The following is a 21,607-nucleotide window of genomic DNA, read 5'->3' on the forward strand; positions in this document are numbered from 1 at the left end:
TTTCCAACAATGTTGTATGGTTGCGAGGCGTGGGCTATGGATAGAGTTGTGCGCAGGAGGGTGGATGTGCTGGAAATGAGATGTTTGAGGACAATATGTGGTGTGAGGTGGTTTGATCGAGTAAGTAATAATAGGGTAAGAGAAATGTGTGGTGATAAAAAGAGTGTGGTTGAGAGAGCAGAAGAGGGTGTTTTGAAATGGTTTGGTCATATGGAGAGAATGAGTGAGGAAAGATTGACAAAGAGGATACATGTGTCAGAGGTGGAGGGATCGAGGAGAAGAGGGAGACCAAATTGGAGGTGGAAAGATGGAGTGAAAAAGATTTTGAGTGATCGGGGCCTGAACAAAAGGAGGGTAAAAGGCGTGCAAGGAATAGAGTGAATTGGAACGATGTGGTATACCGGTGTCGACGTGCTGTCAATGGATTGAATCAGGGCATGTGAAGCGTCTGGGGTAAACCATGGAAAGTTCTGTGGGGCCTGGATGTGGAAAGGGAGCTGTGGTTTCAGTGCATTATTACATGACAGCTAGAGTCTGAGTGTGAACGAATGGGGCCTTTGTTGTCTTTTCCTAGCGCTACCTCGCACACATGAGGGGGGAGGGGGTTGCTATTCCATGTGTGGCAGGGTGGCGATGGGAATGAATAAAGGCAGACAGTATGAATTATGTACATGTGTATATATATGTATACATTGAGATGTATAGGTATGTATATTTGCGTGTGTGGACGTGTATGTATATACATGTGTAGGTGGGTGGGTTGGGCCATTCTTTCGTCTGTTTCCTTGTGCTACCTCGCTGACTCGGGAGACAGCGACAAAGCAAAATAATAATAATATATATGTATACATACATATATTGAACCAGGGCATGTGAAGCGTCTGGGGTAAACCATGGGGTATACATCGAAGAGACAAAGCTAGGATGCCATTTGGTAAACATGTGATGTATATCAACTGACTTATATTTCTCTCTTGTGTCTCCCCTGATGATGCGATTATTACACGAAAGTGCACTTGGGAACTTACCGTGTTTCATTTTCCCCGTGGACTCATAGGCATATCTTGATCACGTGGAAAATTGTAATCCTTTCCAATATATATATATATATATATATATTTTTTTTTTCATACTATTCGCCATTTCCCGCGTTAGCGAGGTAGCGTTAAGAACAGAGGACTGGGCCTTTGAGGGAATAACCTCACCTGGCCCCCTTCTCTGTTCCTTCTTTTGGAAAATTAAAAAATATATATATATATATATATATATATATATATATATATATATATATATATATATATATATATATATATATATATATACCTCGCAAACGCGGGAGACAGCGACAAAGCAAAAAAAAAAATATATATATATATATATGTGAGTGGATGGGTCATTCTTTGTCTGTTTCCTGGCACTACATCAATGACGCGGGAAACGGCAATCAAGTATAACTGTTTATGGACAACATGGGGTGTGAGGTGGTTTGATCGAGTAATTGATGAAAGGATAAGAGAGATGTGTGGAAATAAAAAGAGTGTGGTTGAGAGAGCAGAAGAGAGTATGTTGAAATTTTGGACATATGGAGAGAATGGGTGAGGAAAGATTGACAAAGAGTATATATGTGTCAGAGATGGAGGGACAAGGAGAAGTGGGAGACCAAATTGGAGGTGGAAAGATGGAATGTAAAAGATTTTGAGCGATTGGGGATGAAAACATACAGGAAGGTGAGAGGCCTGCAAGGAATAGAGTGAATTGGAATGATGTGGTATACTGGGGACGATGTGTTGTCAATAGACTGAACCAGGACATGTGAAACATCTGGGGTAAACCATGGAAAGGTCTGTGGGACCTGGATGTGGATAGGGAGCTGTGGTTTCGGTGCATTGCATATGACAGCTAGAGATTGAGTGTGGATGAATGTGTCCTTTTTGTCTGTTTTCCTAGGGCTACCTCACTGAAGCAGGGGGTAGTGATGCTGTTTCCTGTGGGATGGGGTAGCCCCAGGAATGGATGAAGGCAAGCAAGTATGAATATGTACATGTGTATATATGTATGTCTGTGTATGGGTATGTATATGGATGTATATGTGTATATTTTGATATGTATATGTATGTATATGCATGTGTATGGGTGTTTATGCATATATACGTGCATATGAGTGGATGGGACAGTCTTCGTCTCTTTCCTGGGGCTAACTTGCTAATGCAGGAAATGGCAATCATATATAAAAAATAAAATATATATATATATATATATATATATATATATATATATATTTTGCTTTGTCGCTGTCTCCCGCGTTTGCAAGGTAGCGCAAGGAAACAGACGAAAGAAATGGCCCAACCCACCCCCATACACATGTATATACGTACGTCCACACACGCAAATATACATACCTACAAAGCTTTCCATGGTTTACCCCAGACGCTTCACATGCCCTGATTCAATCCACTGACAGCACGTCAACCCCAGTATACCACATCAATCCAATTCACTCTATTCCTAGCCCTCCTTTCACCCTCCTGCATGTTCAGGCCCCGATCACACAAAATCATTTTCACTCCATCTCTCCACCTCCAATTTGGTCTCCCACTTCTCCTCGTTCCCTCCACCTCCGACACATATATCCTCTTGGTCAATCTTTCCTCACTCATTCTCTCCATGTGCCCAAACCATTTCAAAACACCCTCTTCTGCTCTCTCAACCACGCTCTTTTTATTTCCACACATCTCTCTTACCCTTACGTTACTTACTCGATCAAACCACCCCACACCACACATTGTCCTCAAACATCTCATTTCCAGCACATCCATCCTCCTGTGCACAACTCTATCCATAGCCCACGCCTCGCAACCATACAACATTGTTGGAACCACTATTCCTTCAAACATACCCATTTTTGCTTTCCGAGATAATGTTCTCTACTTCCACACATTCTTCAAGGCTCCCAGGATTTTCGCTCCCTCCCCCACCCTATGATCCGCTTCTGCTTCCATGGTTCCATCTGCTGCCAGATCCACTCCCAGATATCTAAAACACTTTACTTCCTCCAGTTTTTCTCCATTCAAACTTACCTCCCAATTGACTTGACCCTCAACCCTACTGTACCTAATAACCTTGCTCTTATTCACATTTACTCTTAACTTTCTTCTTTCACACACTTTACCAAACTCAGTCACCAGCTTCTGCAGTTTCTCACATGAATCAGCCACCAGCGCTGTATCATCTGCGAACAACAACTGACTCACTTCCCATATATATATATAATTTGTTTATGGATGGGGTTGTTAGGGAGGTAAATGCAAGAGTTTTGGAAAGAGGGGCAAGTATGAAGTCTGTTGGGGATGAGAGAGCTTGGGAAGTGAGTCAGTTGTTGTTCGCTGATGATACAGCGCTGGTGGCGGATTCATGTGAGAAACTGCAGAAGCTGGTGACGGAGTTTGGTAAAGTGTGTGGAAGAAGAAAGTTAAGAGTAAATGTCAATAAGAGCAAGGTTATTAGGTACAGTAGGGTTGAGGGTCAAGTCAATTGGGAGGTGAGTTTGAATGGTGAGAGGCTGGAGGAAGTGAAGTGTTTTAGATATCTGGGAGTGGATCTGTCAGCGGATGGAACCATGGAAGCGGAAGTGGATCATAGGGTGGGGGAGGGGGCGAAAATTTTGGGAGCCTTGAAAAATGTGTGGAAGTCGAGAACATTATCCCGGAAAGCAAAAATGGGTATGTTTGAAGGAATAGTAGTTCCAACAATGTTGTATGGTTGCGAGGCGTGGGCTATGGATAGAGTTGTGCGTAGGAGGATGGATGTGCTGGAAATGAGATGTTTGAGGACAATGTGTGGTGTGAGGTGGTTTGATCGAGTAAGTAACGTAAGGGTAAGAGAGATGTGTGGAAATAAAAAGAGCGTGGTTGAGAGAGCAGAAGAGGGTGTTTTGAAGTGGTTTGGGCACATGGAGAGAATGAGTGAGGAAAGATTGACCAAGAGGATATATGTGTCGGAGGTGGAGGGAACGAGGAGAAGAGGGAGACCAAATTGGAGGTGGAAAGATGGAGTGAAAAGGATTTTGTGTGATCGGGGCCTGAACATGCAGGAGGGTGAAAGGAGGGCAAGGAATAGAGTGAATTGGAGCGATGTGGTATACAGGGGTTGACGTGCTGTCAGTGGATTGAATCAAGGCATGTGAAGCGTCTGGGGTAAACCATGGAAAGCTGTGTAGGTATGTATATTTGCATGTGTGGACGTGTGTATGTACATGTGTATGGGGGGGGTTGGGCCATTTCTTTCGTCTGTTTCCTTGCGCTACCTCGCAAACGCGGGAGACAGCGACAAAGTATAAAAAAAAAAAAAAAAAATATATATATATATATGTATATTTTTTTTTTTTTTTTTTTTCATACTATTCGCCATTTCCCGCGATAGCAAGGTAGCGTTAAGAACAGAGGACTGGGCCTTTTTTGGAATATCCTCACCTGGCCCCCTCTGTTCCTTCTTTTGGAAAATTAAAAAAAAAAAAAAAAAAAAGAAAGAGAGGGGAGGATTTCCAGCCCCTCGCTCCCTCCCCTTTTAGTCGCCTTCTACGACACGCAGGGAATACGTGGGATGTATTCTTAATCCCCTATCCCCAGGGATAATATATATATATATATATATTATCCCTGGGGATAGGGGATTAAGAATACTTCCCACGTATTCCCTGCGTGTCGTAGAAGGCGACTAAAAGGGGAGGGAGCGGGGGGCTGGAAATCCTCCCCTCTCGTTTTTTTTTTTTTTTTTTTCCAAAAGAAGGAACAGAGGGGGCCAGGGGAGGATATTCCAAAAAAGGCCCAGTCCTCTGTTCCTAACGCTACCTCACTAACGCGGGAAATGGCGAATAGTTTGAAAGAAAAAGAAAGATATATATATATATCTTTTTTTTCTTTTAAACTAATCGCCATTTCCCGCGTTAGCGAGGTAACGTTAAGAACAGAGGACTGGGCCTTTTTTGGAATATCCTCACCTGGCCCCCTCTGTTCCTTCTTTTGAAAAAAAAAAAAAAAAACGAGAGGGGAGGATTTCCAGCCCCCTGCTCCCTCCCCTTTTAGTCACCTTCTACGACACGCAGGGAATACGTGGGAAGTATTCTTAATCCCCTATCCCCAGGGATATATATATATATATATATACATATATATATATATATATATATATATATATATATATACATATATATATATATATATATATATATATATATATATATATATATATATATAGGGATAGGGAAAAAAGAATACTTACCACGCATTCCCTGCGTGTCGTAGAAGGCGACTAAAAGGGAAGGGAGCGGGGGGGTGGAAATCCTCCCCTCTCACTTATTTTCTTTTCTTTTTTTAATTTTCCAAAGAAGGAACAGAGAAGGGGGCCAGGTGAGGATATTCCCTCAAAGGTCCAGTCCTCTGTTCTTAACGCTACCTTGCTGATGCGGGAAATGGCGAATAGTATGAAAGAAAAGAAAAATATATATATATATATATATTTCTTTCTTTCAAACTATTCGCCATTTCCCGCATTAGCGAGGTAGCGTTAAGAACAGAGGACTGGGCCTTTGAGGGAATACCCTCACCTGGCACAATTCTCTGTTCCCTCTTTTGGAAAATTAAAAAAAAAACGAGAGGGGAGGATTTCCAGGCCCCCGCTCCCTCCCCTTTTAGTCACCTTCTACGACACGCAGGGAATACGTGGGAAGTATTCTTTCTCCCCTATCCCCAGGTATATATATATATATATATATATATATATATATATATATATATATATATATATATATATATTTCTTTTTCTTTCTTTCAAACTATTCGCCATTTCCCGCATAAGTGAGGTAGCGTTAAGAACAAAGAACTGGGCCTTTGAGGGAATATCCTCACCTGGCCCCCTTCTCTGTTCCTTCTTTTGGAAAATTAAAAAAAATAACGAGAGGGGAGGATTTCCAGCCCCCCACTCCCTCCCCTTTTAGTCGCCTTCTACGACACGCAGGGAATACGTGGGAAGTATTCTTTCTCCCCTATCCCCAGATATATATATATACATCTTTCTTTCTTTCAAACTATTCGCCATTTCCCGCATTAGCAAGGTAGCGTTAAGAACAGAGGACTGGGCCTCTGAGGGAATATCCTCACCTGGCCCCCTTCTCTGTTCCTTCTTTTGGAAAATTAAAAAAAAAACAAGAGGGGTGGATTTCCAGCCCCCCGCTCCCTCCCCTTTTAGTCGCCTTCTACGACACGCAGGGAATACATGGGAAGTATTCTTTCTCCCCTATCCCCAGGGGATTATATATATATATATATATATATATATATATATGTTCTATGAAGGTACGCGTTCATATACACTTTATTCGTATATATATATATATATATATATATATATATATATATATATATATATATATATATATATATATATATATATATATATATATATATCAGCTATCTATCCCTGGGGATAGGGGAGAAAGAATACTTCCCATGTATTCCCTGTGTGTCGCAGAAGGCGACTAAAATGGAAGGGAGTGGGGGGGCTGGAAATCCTCCCCTCTCATTTTTTTTTCTTTTTTTTTTTTATTTTCCAAAAGAAGGAACAGAGTGGGGCCAGGTGAGGATATTCCAAAAAAGGCCCATCCTCTGTTCTTAGCGCTACCTCGCTAACGCGGGAAATGGCGAATAGTTTAAAAGAAAAAAAAGAATATATATATATATATATATATATATATATATATATATATATATATATATATATATATATATATATATATATTATCCCTGGGGATAGGGGAGAAAGAATACTTCCCACGTATTCCCTGCGTGTCGTAGAAGGCGACTAAAAGGGGAGGGAGCGGGTGGCTGGAAATCCTCCCCTCTCGTTTTTTTTTTTAATTTTCCAAAAGAAGGAACAGAGAAGGGGGTCAGGTGAGGATATTCCCTCTAAGGCCCAGTCCTCTGTTCTTAACGCTACCTCGCTAATGCGGGAAATGGCGAATAGTATGAAAGAAAGAAATATATATATATATATATATATATGTATATATATATATATATATATATATATATATATATATATATATATATATATATATATATATATATATACTTTTTCTTCATACATATTCACCACTTCCAACGCCAGTTAGGTAGCGCCAAGAACAGAGGACTGAGCCTCAGAGGATATATCCTCACTTGGCCCCCTTGTCTGTTCCTTCTTTTGGAAAAATCAAAACAGGAGGGGAGGATTTCCAGCCCCCAGCTCCCTCCCCTTTTAGTCACCTTCTATGACATGCAGGGAATATCTGGGAATTCTTCTTTCTCTCCTATCCCTACGGATAGTATACATATATATTTTTTCCATACAATTTGCCATTTCCCGCATCAGCAAAGTAGCATTAAGAACAAAGGACTGAGCCTTTGAGAGAAGATCCTCCCAAGACCCCCTTCTCTGTTCCTTCTTTTGGAAAATCAAAAAACGAGAAGGGAGGATTTTCAGTCCCCCGCTCCCTTCCATTTTAGTTGCATTCTACGACATGCAGGGGATACATGGGAAGTATTTTTTCTCCCCTATCCTCAAGGATATATATATATATTATTTATTCATCATACCTTGTCGCTGTCTCCCACGTTAGTGAGGTAGTGCAAAGTAACAGACAAAAGAATGGCCTAACCCACCCACATACACATGTATATACATAAACGCCCACACACGCACATATACATGCCTATGCATTTCAACGTATACATACATATACATACAAAGACATATACATCTGTACACATAAACATATTCATACTTGCTGCCTTCATCCATTCCTGTGGCCAGCCCGCCACACATGAAATGGCACCCCCCTCCCCCCGCACGCGTGCAAGGTAGCGCTAGGAAAAGACAACAAAGACCACATTCATTCACACTCAGTCTCTAGCCGTCATATGTAATGCACCGAAACCACTGCTCTCTTTCCACATCCAGGTCCCACAAAACTTTCCATGGTTTACCCCGAATGCTTCACATGCCCTGGTTCAATCCACTGACAACACATCGACCCCAGTATACCATACTATTCCAATTCACTCTATTCCTTGCATGCTTTTCACCCTCCTGTATGTTCAGGCCCAGATTGCTCAAAATCTTTTTCACTCCATCCTTCCACATCCAATTTGGTCTCCCACTTCTCCTCATTCCCTCCACCTCTGACACATATATCATCTTTGCCAATCTTTCCTCACTCATTCTCTCCATGTGACCAAACCATTTCAATACACCCTCTCCTGCTCTCTCAACCATACTCTTTTTATTACCACACATCTCTCTTACCCTTTCATTACTTACTCGATCGAACCACCTCACACCACATATTGTCCTCAAACATCTCATTTCCAACACATCCACCCTTTTCTGCACAACCCTATCTATAACCCATGTCTCACAACCATATAACATTGTTGGAACCACTATTCCTTCAAAAATATTATCTATATTCTCTATATTTATCATAACTCATTGTTTTCAGTGTACCATGGTAGCACCAGGAACAAAGAATGGCCACATTTGCTCACAGCCACTCTCTAACTATCATGTATGAAGTGAAACCAGAGTCCCCTCTCCACATTAAGACCTACACACCTTCCTAGGGTTCCCATGACCACTTTATATGTCCTGGCTAATCCCACAGACAGCATGACTCCAATTCACTTGATCTCATGCAAGCCTCACATCTTGCATGCTCAGGCCCTGACCCCTTAAAACATCTTTCACTGCATTTTTCCATTTCCCATTTGGTCTCTTCCTTCTTGTCCCCTCCACTTCAGACACACATATAGTATGTATATGGGACATCAAAATGAGATAACTCAGTTTTTCTTGCATTACTGCAAGACCCTATAAATTATTCATAAATTATTCCAAGGCCTGATAGCTTGGGGGGGCCTGAAAATGCTCCCCCTTCTTTCCAAGGGGATCAAAAGAATACTTTGGCCCAAAGACCCTAAGATTCTTAATAATCCAATGTTTACGTACCTTTCATTTAAATAATAACTTGGGATACTGTACCTGAATATTTTCTCCAACAATATTCAGTACACTGCGTGCTAGGTGACAAGCTTTTCTCATAGCCTGCACTTGCCATTCCGACTTTAATTCAGGACAAGATGGCGGTACAGGAGGTTCACCAGTTCTTGCATATGGTGGGCAAAGTATGTGAGAAGGGACTAGCTGTGCTGCTGATACTTCTCCAACTTTGTCAAGTACAGCATAGTTGCCAAAGTTAGCTCTGTTAAGAAAATGAAAGGCTACATCATATAAAAAGATATGAAAGCATAGTTGCCAAAGTTAGTGCTGTTAAGAAAATGAAAGGTTACATCATATAAAAAGATATGAAAGGCTTTAATATATTATATCTGCAGAGGAAATGGAAGGTTGCACTGTATAAAAAAAAGACATGAAAAGATTTGAGATGTTCAACATGACATTTTAAGGTGGGAACTTCATTGTCAAGATCTATTCTTTGGCAGGTATTACACTTGTACTTTGGTAAACCACACAAGCAATATACTGTAAAGGAGTGTCTTTATTACAAAAGATGGTGCTTTCATGCCACTTACTATTTTTATCCATTAAATCTTTCTTCATTTTCTTATTTCAGGTGCAAAGACCTGGTGGGATCACTTCACTTATGTGACAGCCAAATCAACATGCATAATTCTTCAAAAGGTTTTCAGTATTCCAGTCAGGATTTTGACACTAGAAGACAATAATTCAAAAATCTGTGGAACTTTCTGCATTTGTTATCCTTCTGAGAGGAAGACAACACAATTACATCAATAAAAGATATAATCAGTGCTATCAAATGAACTACTAGAAAATAACCTATCTAAAGTTTTGTTCTACTGTCAAAATTACTTCCTGAAACTTTCATAAATCCTTTAAACAGTACTTATATCATGTACAAAAAGGGTATGACATGGATGAGATATGTTTTCTTTAAACTTCTAAAGTGCAATACTGTATTCATTCAAGGAGAAATCCCTGAATACAAATTTTCATGAATAATATATTCTGTTCCTAGAAAACATACGTGTTCAAATAACTAAGTTCCTGTTGTACAAACTTTGCCTAAACAAAAAAAAATGCATGATGGAACAAATCATAATTTTCAAAATTATCAGACTTACAGACTACTCACAGACTACTAACAAAATTGGTTGTCTAGACCTGTACAATATTCTGGGCTTGGCTTGGCTTGGCTGGGTCCCAGGACCAATAATTGGTCTCAGCATAAGTGATCCAAAGATGCCAGAAAACATAAAAAGGATAAGAGTAAATGAGAGAAGTATTTGTTTACATGGATTATCAGTGCATGCATGCTAGAAGAGAGGCATACACTCATGACGTCCCACCTCTCAACATTCATATTCTGTTATATCTCCTGGACTTCTTTTTGCTTTCTACATTCATTGCTTCACATAACATGTTCCACTATTCCATTACTATGTTACTGTAGCTGTATCATGTCATATTTGTGACTTCTCTTGATGAGGTCTCTGATGAAAAACAAAAGGTTCAGTTCCTCCTCACCTAATAGAAGTTACAAGTGTTACAATTGTTTATGCAAATACAGTAAAGAAGACAGAGAGTGCTTAATATTCAATTACCCTGCAGTACCTGCACACACACACACACACACACACACACACACACACACACACACACACGTCACAAAATTTATGGCATGAGGTCCAGCTGTTGAATATGACCAGCTTCCAAACTGCTGCAGGAGCCAGTTAAGGATAAAAGGAACTTTTGGGGCAGAAAGTATATGTGTAATGCAAGAGTTTTGGAGAGAGGGGCAAGTATGCAGTCTGTTGTGGATGAGAGAGCTTGGGAAGTGAGTCAGTTATTCGCTGATGATACAGTGCTGGTGGCTGATTTGGGTGAGAAACTGCAGAAGCTGGTGACTGAGTTTGGTAAAGTGTGTGAAAGAAGAATGCTGAGAGTAAATGTGAATAAGAGCAACGTTATTAGGTACAGTATGGTTGAAGGACAAGTCAATTGGAGGTAAGTTTGAATGGAGAAAAACTGGAGGAAGCGAAGTGTTTTAGATACTTTGGAGTAGATTTGGCAGCGGATGGAACCATGGAAACGGAAGTGAGTCACAGGGTGGGAGAGGGGTTGAAAGTTCTGGGAGCGTTGAAAAATGTGTGGAAGGCTAGAACATTATCTCAGAAAGCAAAAATGGATATGTTTGAAGGAATAGTGGTTCCAACAATGTTATATGATTGCGAGACGTGGGCTATAGATAGAGTTGTGTGGAGGAGGGTGGATGTGTGAGAGATGAGATGTTTGAGGACAATATGTGGTGTGAGGTGGTTTGATCGAGTAAGTGATGGAAGGGTAAGAGAGATGTGTGGTTATAAAGAGAGTGTGGTCGAGAGAGCAGAGGAGGGTGTTTTGAAGTGGTCTGGTCATATGGAGAGAATGAGAAAAGATTGACAAAGAGGATACATGTGTCAAAGGTGGAGGGAATGAGGAGAAGTGGGAGACCAAATTGGAGGTGAGAAGATGGAGTGAAAAAGATTTCGAGTGATCGGGGCCTGAACATGCAGGAGGGTGAAAGGCGTGCAAGGAATAGAGTGAATTGGAACAATGTAGTATACAGGGGTCGTCGTGCTGTCAATGGATTGAACCAGGGCATGTGAAGTCTCTGGGGTAAACCATGTAAAGTTTTGTGGGGCCTGGATGTGGAAAGAGAGCTGTGGTTTCGATGCATTATACATGACAGCTAGAGACTGAATGTGAATGAATGTGGTCATTGTTGTCTTTTCCTAGCGCTACCTTGCGTGCATGCGGGGGGAGGCGGTTGTCATTTCATGTGTGGTGGGGTGGCAACGGGAATGAATAAAGGCAGCAAGTATGAATTATGTACATGCGTATATAGGTATATGTCTGTGTGTGTATATATATATATATATATATATATATATATATATATATATATATATATATATATATTATCCCTGGGGATAGGGGATTAAGAATACTTCCCACGTATTCCCTGCGTGTCGTAGAAGGCGACTAAAAGGGAAGGGAGCGGGAGGCTGGAAATCCTCCCCTCTAGTTTTTTTTTTTTCCAAAAGAAGGAACAGAGAAGAGGGCCAGGTGAGGATATTCCCTCAAAGACCCAGTCCTCTGTTCTTAACGCTACCTCGCTATCGCGGGAAATGGCAAATAGTATGAAAGAAAGAAAGAATGACTCATGGTGAGGTGCCTGAGGATTGGCGGAATGCGTGCATAGTGCCATTGTACAAAGGCAAAGGGGATAAGAGTGAGTGCTCAAATTACAGAGGTATAAGTTTGTTGAGTATTCCTGGCAAATTATATGGGAGGGTATTGATTGAGAGGGTGAAGGCATGTACAGAGCATCAGATTGGGGAAGAGCAGTGTGGTTTCAGAAGTGGTAGAGGATGTGTGGATCAGGTGTTTGCTTTGAAGAATGTATGTGAGAAATACTTAGAAAAGCAAATGGATTTGTATGTAGCATTTATGGATCTGGAGAAGGCATATGATAGAGTTGATAGAGATGCTCTGTGGAAGGTATTAAGAATATATGGTGTGGGAGGCAAGTTGTTAGAAGCAGTGAAAAGTTTTTATCGAGGATGTAAGGCATGTGTATGTGAACGAAGAGAGGAAAGTGATTGGTTCTCAGTGAATGTAGGTTTGCGGCAGGGGTGTGTGATGTCTCCATGGTTGTTTAATTTGTTTATGGATGGGGTTGTTAGGGAGGTGAATGCAAGAGTTTTGGAAAGAGGGGCAAGTATGAAGTCTGTTGGGGATGAGAGAGCTTGGGAAGTGAGTCAGTTGTTGTTCGCTGATGATACAGCACTGGTGGCTGATTCATGTGAGAAACTGCAGAAGCTGGTGACTGAGTTTGGTAAAGTGTGTGAAAGAAGAAAGTTAAGAGTAAATGTGAATAAGAGCAAGGTTAGTAGGTACAGTAGGGTTGAGGGTCAATTCAATTGGGAGGTGAGTTTGAATGGGGAAAAACTGGAGGAAGTGAAGTGTTTTAGATATCTGGGAGTGGATCTGGCAGCGGATGGAACCATGGAAGCGGAAGTGGATCATAGGGTGGGGGAGGGGGCAAAAATTCTGGGAGCCTTGAAGAATGTGTGGAAGTCGAGAACATTATCTCGGAAAGCAAAAATGGGTATGTTTGAAGGAATAGTGGTTCCAACAATGTTGTATGGTTGCGAGGCGTGGACTATGGATAGAATTGTGCGCAGGAGGATGGATGTGCTGGAAATGAGATGTTTGAGGACAATGTGTGGTGTGAGGTGGTTTGATCGAGTAAGTAACGTAAGGGTAAGAGAGATGTGTGGAAATAAAAAGAGCGTGGTTGAGAGAGCAGAAGAGGGTGTTTTGAAATGGTTTGGTCACATGGAGAGAATGAGTGAGGAAAGATTGACCAAGAGGATATATGTGTCGGAGGTGGAGGGAACGAAGAGAAGAGGGAGACCAAATTGGAGGTGGAAAGATGGAGTGAAAAAGATTTTGTGTGATCGGGGCCTGAACATGCAGGAGGGTGAAAGGACAGCAAAGAATAGAGTGAATTGGAGCGATGTGGTATACCGGGGTTGACATGCTGTCAGTGGATTGAATCAAGGCATGTGTATGGGGGTGGGTTGGGCCATTTCTTTCGTCTGTTTCCTTGCGCTACCTCGCAAACGCGGGAGACAGCGACAAAGCAAAAAAAAAAAAAAAAAAAAAAATATATATATATATATATATATATATATATATCTTTTTTTTTTTCTTGCTTTGTCGCTGTCTCCCGCGTTTGCGAGGTAGTGCAAGGAAACAGACGAAAGAAATGGCCCAACCCACCCCCATACACATGTATATACATACGTCCACACACGCAAATATACATACCTACACAGCTTTCCATGGTTTACCCCAGACGCTTCACATGCCCTGATTCAATCCACTGACAGCACGTCAACCCTGGTATACCACATCGATCCAATTCACTCTATTCCTTGCCCTCCTTTCACCCTCCTGCATGTTCAGGCCCCAATCACACAAAATCTTTTTCACTCCATCTTTCCACCTCCAATTTGGTCTCCCACTTCTCCTCGTTCCCTCCACCTCCGACACATATATCCTCTTGGTCAATCTTTCCTCACTCATTCTCTCCATGTGCCCAAACCATTTCAAAACACCCTCTTCTGCTCTCTCAACCACGCTCTTTTTATTTCCACACATCTCTCTTACCCTTACGTTACTTACTCGATCAAACCACCTCACACCACACATTGTCCTCAAACATCTCATTTCCAGCACATCCATCCTCCTACGCACAACTCCATCCACAGCCCACGCCTCGCAACCATACAACATTGTTGGAATTACCAACATTACCAACCATTTTGAGACAGTTTTTCACTGACCAAGGAAAAGTCATAATGTGTTGCTTAATGGTCATAAGTGGACATGACTTACCTTAATATGTGACACCTGCAATTGCAGCATTACTTTGAAACATGTAAGGGAATGCCAAAGATATAGCAGTCTCCGAGAAAAGAATGAATTATGAGAAAGGAAGGAATAGAAGTACAGATCATGAGAAATTCAGAAAAGTTTTTGTTTTAAGTAACTTCATGAATTTTTTAAATGAAGTCAAAAGAATTTTAAGTTTTTAGATATCTTTTAAAGGCCAAAATGTATAATTCTTTGTAGTTTTAATTTTTTAAGATATCTTTTCATACTAAAAATTTATGAATGACTATTAGTGACTGGTACTTTAAAAATAACCCAAAATGAGTCAATCAAACTATCCTTATCGATACTTAGACAGTGTTACCTATCTGTTAAGTGGTTGCCTGCCACTACTTGCAGGTGAAGTCTGGGAATACTTACATATGTAAGTGGTCACCTCTAAGTATGATATATATATATATATATATATATGATATATAACTGGAGGAAGTGAAGTGTTTTAGATATCTGGGAGTGGATCTGTCAGCGGATGGAACCATGGAAGCGGAAGTGGATCATAGGGTGGGGGAGGGGGCGAAAATTTTGGGAGCCTTGAAAAATGTGTGGAAGTCGAGAACATTATCCCGGAAAGCAAAAATGGGTATGTTTGAAGGAATAGTAGTTCCAACAATGTTGTATGGTTGCGAGGCGTGGGCTATGGATAGAGTTGTGCGCAGGAGGATGGATGTGCTGGAAATGAGATGTTTGAGGACAATGTGTGGTGTGAGGTGGTTTGATCGAGTAAGTAACGTAAGGGTAAGAGAGATGTGTGGAAATAAAAAGAGCGTGGTTGAGAGAGCAGAAGAGGGTGTTTTGAAATGGTTTGGGCACATGGAGAGAATGAGTGAGGAAAGATTGACCAAGAGGATATATGTGTCGGAGGTGGAGGGAACGAGGAGAAGAGGGAGACCAAATTGGAGGTGGAAAGATGGAGTGAAAAGGATTTTGTGTGATCGGGGCCTGAACATGCAGGAGGGTGAAAGGAGGGCAAGGAATAGAGTGAATTGGAGCGATGTGGTATACAGGGGTTGACGTGCTGTCAGTGGATTGAATCAAGGCATGTGAAGCGTCCGGGGTAAACCATGGAAAGCTGTGTAGGTATGTATATTTCCGTGTGTGGACGTGTGTATGTACATGTGTATGGGGGGGTTGGGCCATTTCTTTCGTCTGTTTCCTTGCGCTACCTCGCAAACGCGGGAGACAGCGACAAAGTCTAAAAAAAAAAAAAAAAAAAAAAATATATATATATATATATATATATATATATATATATATATATATATATATATATATATATATATATATATATATATATATATATATATCCCTGGGGATAGGGGAGAAAGAATACTTCCCATGTATTCCCTGCGTGTCGTAGAAGGCGACTAAAAGGGGAGGGAGCGAGGGGCTGGAAATCCTCCCCTCTCACTTTTTTTTTTTTTTTTAATTTTCCAAAAGAGGGAACAGAGAAGGGGCCCAGGTGAGGATATTCCCTCAAGGGCCCAGTCCTCTGTTCTCAACGCTACCTCACTGATGCGGGAAATGGCGAATAGTATGAGAGATATATATATATATATATATATATATATATATATATATATATATATATATATATATATATATATATAGGGGAGGGGTTATTCTTCATGGTTATTCTTACAGCTTGTGGATAGACTAACCATGGAGAGAAAATAAAATATAAGTAGGATCTCTGAATATGCAAAACATACTCAAGCACCCATGGAAAATAGTTTGTATCTGATATCAAAGTTACTTCCCTTTTCCCAACTGCTGTGAATACTTGTACCATCCAATTTACATGAGTTTTATTTAAATGCAACACAATATACAAATCACATTTTAGAAATGAAATTCTTTTTTTTCAAGTACGGTTGAATTTGAGTAGATTTGGTTAAGCTAAGCTACCCCTCAATTATGAACATTAGATCGTGGAGGATTAAATCAGATACTAACAGAGAAGGATGGTTGACATAACATTAGACAGTAAATTAGTAAGTGCAGTAATGATGCTTTGATTAGTAAGATAAGCAATGATGCCTTGATTAGTAAAACTAGTAATGATGCTTTGATTGGTGACACTAGTAATAAGCCCCGATCAGTAAGACTGGTAATGATGCTTTTACTAGTAAGACTTGTAATCAGTCCTGATCAGTAAGACTAGTGATAACGATTTGATTAATAATACTAGTAATGATGTCTTGGAAGGTGAATTCTAGTATTGACAGTTCACAACAATGGATTCATCATAGTCACTATCCCACATGCAGCAAACTTACTTGAATGTTATGTTATGTTACACTTAGTTTCTTGAGATGGTCCTGTCTTTCTTTTCATATTCATCTGTGCTCAAAGAAAAAGTATAGAGATCTAACACACTTTAAAGTGCTCACCATGGGTGGAATAGTTCTAAGAGTTACTGTAGATAAATACAAATGTAAAGGGATGTCAAACTAACCTTGAAATATCACGGATCTTCTTTAGCCATAACAGATTAGTATGTGAAGTATCACTGATTTCCTGTCTTTCTATCTATACCTCTGATGCCCATTCCCTTTAAGAACTCCCTTAAGGGGGTGGACATTGGCAAAAGAGTCTCCATAACTGGTGAACTCCAGGGCTGCTTCTTAGCCTTTAGTGCCTCACTTTTAACAGGCCACTGGCATAGGGAAACTCTAACACAGTCTTTCTAGAGGCTTTTACCTAATATTCCTTCCCCTACTGATACCTCATGTTCCTCCTTAAATTTCGAACCTACTACTTCTACCTAATGCTCCTACCTAATGTTCCAACCTACTGCCTCTATCTATTTCTCTTATCATTATGCCAAAAGGCAGGGCAAATGCAGAGCACTCATCACAGGAAAATCTCGAATTATGAAGAATGAGTTGTGTGTAAAGTGTTATACGTGACAAAGAGAGTGTATATTAGTGGACCGAATCTCAACAGTCCATGTCTGGGTGAGGAAGAGAGAAAAGACAGTTTCCTGGGTCAGAGAAATACAAATCTGACAATCACTCAAGTGCTGCCTAACTACGCAACTGGTAGTATTGGTGGTACTCCTCCCTGGTAGGTGGCTGCCTACCAACTACTACCTATGTCTGATTTTATTTTGAAATTACAGCTTACTCTGTAGATAATATAGTAAAACTGGCAGAGCATGATGTGTATCCATATTCTTTATGGTAACATATACTGATAGTAGGAAGGGTTATGATTATGGATACTATGAGGTTAACTAACATAAGTGAAACTTCGACATTCATAAAACCTATGAAAGACCTACCTACCTTCCTCTTGTAGCTGAAATTCATCAATTCTGAATATTGTGGTAGAAGTAAACTAGCATTAATGTCATCTTCTGTGCCCCACCATACAGTGAAGAATTTTTGCTGAATATGTCTGCTTCCACATCACATAGTGAAGAATGTTCATTACATGCAAACACATTTCAAAATTCAATTTTCTTCCTCTAAAATGGACTTTTACCTTATAACAAATCCATATTTAAGAATATTGTCCACTGTTGCATAATCATCAAGGCACCAGAAAACTTGACAGTTACTACATAAGGTTAGATATGTTAGCAAAAAAAATGTTAAGGAAGCTGTAACAGTATTTGTCACTACTATGTAAATGAAAATGCCTGATTCTTACTTCACATCGGAATATTCATCGCAAGTTCTTACCTTTTAAAAATATCCCAAATGCCACGATTTTGCTGAGGTTTAACCAGTGACGGAGTAGCACTGAGCAGAGGCAATGATGACAGTGTCCTGGTATTGTTCAATGTCCAGCTCGGCGAGGAAAATGATAGAAGCCTAGACATTTGTCTTGGTTTGGGACACTCTTGAAGATTTCCACTGCTGGGGAAGGAGGGTCTGGGCCCCATACGAGATGGTCCATCTTCCAACTTACTACTGTCAATACTCTGGTTACATACGAGACTAAGTGATTTTACAAAGAATTTACGATGACCACTTACTGGTGAGCAAACCTCTAATGGACGTGAGAGTTTTCTAGGACTTAGCGTTCGTCTGGTCAACATGATTATCTGAATATAATGACCAAAAGCACAGACTCGCAACCACCACCAAACGGCAACAGGTCTACATGATACAGAAAAAAAAAACAAATAAAATGTCTTGTTTGATCCAATAAATGAATTAGCAAGACAGACGAAGAAAATGTTTTTCTATAAAGTATCGAAAAACAATGAGAATTACTGAATAATTAACAAAATAACCACGGAATTGAGAGCCGTTAAAACAATGATAAATATTGGAAGCGCTCAACTTCGTACTCCACTTAAGGTAAATTTAGATCCAAATCTAAAAAAAAAATTAATATATGAAATATTCCAAACTCTTGTTGTTTTCTGTGGCTTTTCTATCGTGTTGGTATGGAAGATAAAGGATATTTTGAAATATATCCTTATATTGCCCTGACTAGTTTATACCGAAGTGGATATTTTGATTTGGGTCGAAGCGTATCCGGTTTTATATATTAATCTATGAATAAACCAATAATAAGAAATATTACTAAGAAATATTAATAACAATTATAATAGAACAAAATCAATGCTTCAAAAGGACTCACTGTACAGTTAATCTCTGCCATACAAGTTATTTACACAGTGAATGCGAAAGAACGTACAGGTACTTACAGTTTTTTTTTTCGATTTTGGAATATCTGCAGTTCATGAACCCTGTCGTATACAAATGAGGTGAGTAGTAGAGTATAAAGGGGCCCTTGAATGTAGATATATGTATATTAAATGGTAGTTTGATAGTGGTAAATTATGAGTTTAAATGGGGATTGGAAGGAGATGTTTCCCGGGTCAAATCAAATGGAGTGTTGCCAACATGATTGAATTGATATTTTCTTTCTCTTTTGTCCATATATATATGAAAAAAAAAGAACAGGTTTTTAAGACAGTGAGTGGAAATAATATGAAGTGAACAAGTGGAGTGAGTCATTGTGTGAAAGTAGAAGTGAAATATTAATTTTTAATGTTGCCAATTTGCGCCATCATGGGAATTGGACTTTAAATCCTGAAGTTGACGGAGATTTGCTTCTAAGCTTTTTGATTCAATACGATACATTCAGGAAAGTTAAATAAAAAGCAAGACCATATGGGTATAATTTAATTGTATTTTGTTTGAAATATTACTTTATATGAGAAACTGATGATTAGGAAAAGAACATTCCAAGTACCTACATAATTGAGCAAAGGACTTTTTTTTTTTTCTATTACAGGAAATACAGGTTAAAATTGTCTCGAAATTAAATGAGCGTGAATTTATTCCCTAACGAAAACATGGAAAATGTTTTTTAAAGTCTGATCCTAAGAATATTACTCGTGAAAAACTTAACGCCACAGTTTAGTTAAACAATTACTATGCAGGAGTTGCTCCCCTGGGAAAACACAAGCAACATATTGTCTAATGCCTGATTATTATAGAACTACTCTGTATGATAAACTTAACTACAGTTTCTAGCTAGGGAAACTTACATTTGTCACTGATCATTTGGCCAGCATCTGCGGAGAAAAAAAATCGTTCTGAAGGGACTTGAGTTAGCTTCCTCCTAAGTATTTTATGGCACACCTGCTTAATTTATCAAAAAGTCTGCCCTGTATTCCTCTACCATGCAAGAGGATCTTCACCCACTGATACAACGATTTCTTCTGAATATCCCCTTATCTCTACATGTACTTTTGTGGAATGAAAGTGTTCCTGTTTAGACTTGTTCTGCAGTGAGGTATTGTCCATATACCTGTGGACTAGAGTTACTGACCCTGAGGTGCCTTGAATTTCTAGTTTCAAGTTGTGATTTGTATTTCAAGATAATCTCATCAGTTTTCCCAGTCCAACTCCTTACTTCCTTTTGGCTCGTTTTATTATCAAGTATAAGGTTCAGTGATGGTATCCATTAACCACAACATAATTTCCATTGCACATTCTTTTCCAAAAACCACTCAGAATACTTGATAACGAGCTACTGGTATCTCTACTTTCAATTACATGGCTGGAATCGGGAGTGTCAATACATTTGTATCTATACACCCATTACTAATCTTCAATAACTGCTACTTCTACTACTTTTTTGGTTAAATTAAGACCTCTAGTACTGGCTGAACCACATATGGAAAGTATGGATTTAGTTACTGGAATATACCAAAACCTGTCAGTAAAAACAAGACCGGCAGAGAGAAGACAAAAGCATAGGAAAGGCTAAACATGAAAACACCAGACACTATATGCTTGGGGATGCTGTGGGAGCTTGTTACGGAGCAAGACATGAGGGTAATACAACTAGAGCTAGAGTTAAGGCAATAAAAAGAAACAGGAACAGTGTATTGGGGGTAGGAGATACCAGTTCAGAGGAAAGATGAAGCCAGTTACGGTGAAGTCTTATGAGTCTTCTCTAGATGTAGTAGAATTTGGCAATGATATTGGTCAAGGAACTGGTGAGCATTACCAGGAGACTTTCAAATAGAGGAAAGGACAGTGGTGCTCAATAAATCTACTGGAATAATATTGAAAGCTGTTCAGGCAGAAAAAAGGACAAAAACACACACAGAGACTAATGAAAGTAAAGAGCAGGGAAGTTGGAGAAAATTTGCAAATATGTGAACAGAGCATTCAGTTAGAGGTACACAGGAAACTGAGTGAAGAGGCTGAAAAAGTAATATGTACTGTCATTGACAAAGCAGTCAAGGAAGTAAATGGGGTAGTTGATGAAAAGTTTAAGAGTAGTACAGAGAATACAAGCCTAGTGCTAGCTAGCCTAAAGAGAGAGTATAAAGGAAGTTGGAGACACACAGGATGACCCTACCACACTCGGAGATCAAGTGGAGAAGTGGGTGGCACCAAAATTAGAAAGGTTAATAAAGCAGGAAGTTTGATGTAAATCATTAATCAGTTTTTGATTGGAAGAAAATCATACACCATATAAGGAAGAAAGGGAAAAGGAAGACCAAAAGAGGCTATGGGACAGCCAGGAGCAACTTGTATGATAAAGAAAAGAAGAA

General features: G+C 39.7%; 1 protein-coding gene across 2 annotated transcripts in view; it reads right to left on the minus strand.

Annotated features, from left to right (window-relative positions):
- The window catches only part of LOC139747241 (methionine aminopeptidase 1D, mitochondrial), a 36,736-nt gene extending 18,024 nt beyond the window's left edge, over positions 1-18,712 (minus strand). For both annotated transcript variants that reach the window (XR_011712359.1, XM_071659293.1), the window contains exons 1-2: positions 18,261-18,712; positions 9,073-9,292 (exon numbers count right to left, since the gene is read on the minus strand). Coding sequence is in view for 1 of the 2 variants with exons in the window: in XM_071659293.1 (XP_071515394.1) it covers positions 9,073-9,292; positions 18,261-18,619 (579 nt within the window). In the remaining variant the exon portion in view is untranslated. The remainder of the gene's footprint in view (positions 1-9,072; positions 9,293-18,260) is intronic.
- Between the last annotated feature and the right edge of the window lie 2,895 nt (positions 18,713-21,607).

This window comes from Panulirus ornatus, chromosome 68, assembly GCF_036320965.1.
Source record: "Panulirus ornatus isolate Po-2019 chromosome 68, ASM3632096v1, whole genome shotgun sequence".
Lineage (NCBI taxonomy): Eukaryota > Metazoa > Arthropoda > Malacostraca > Decapoda > Palinuridae > Panulirus > Panulirus ornatus.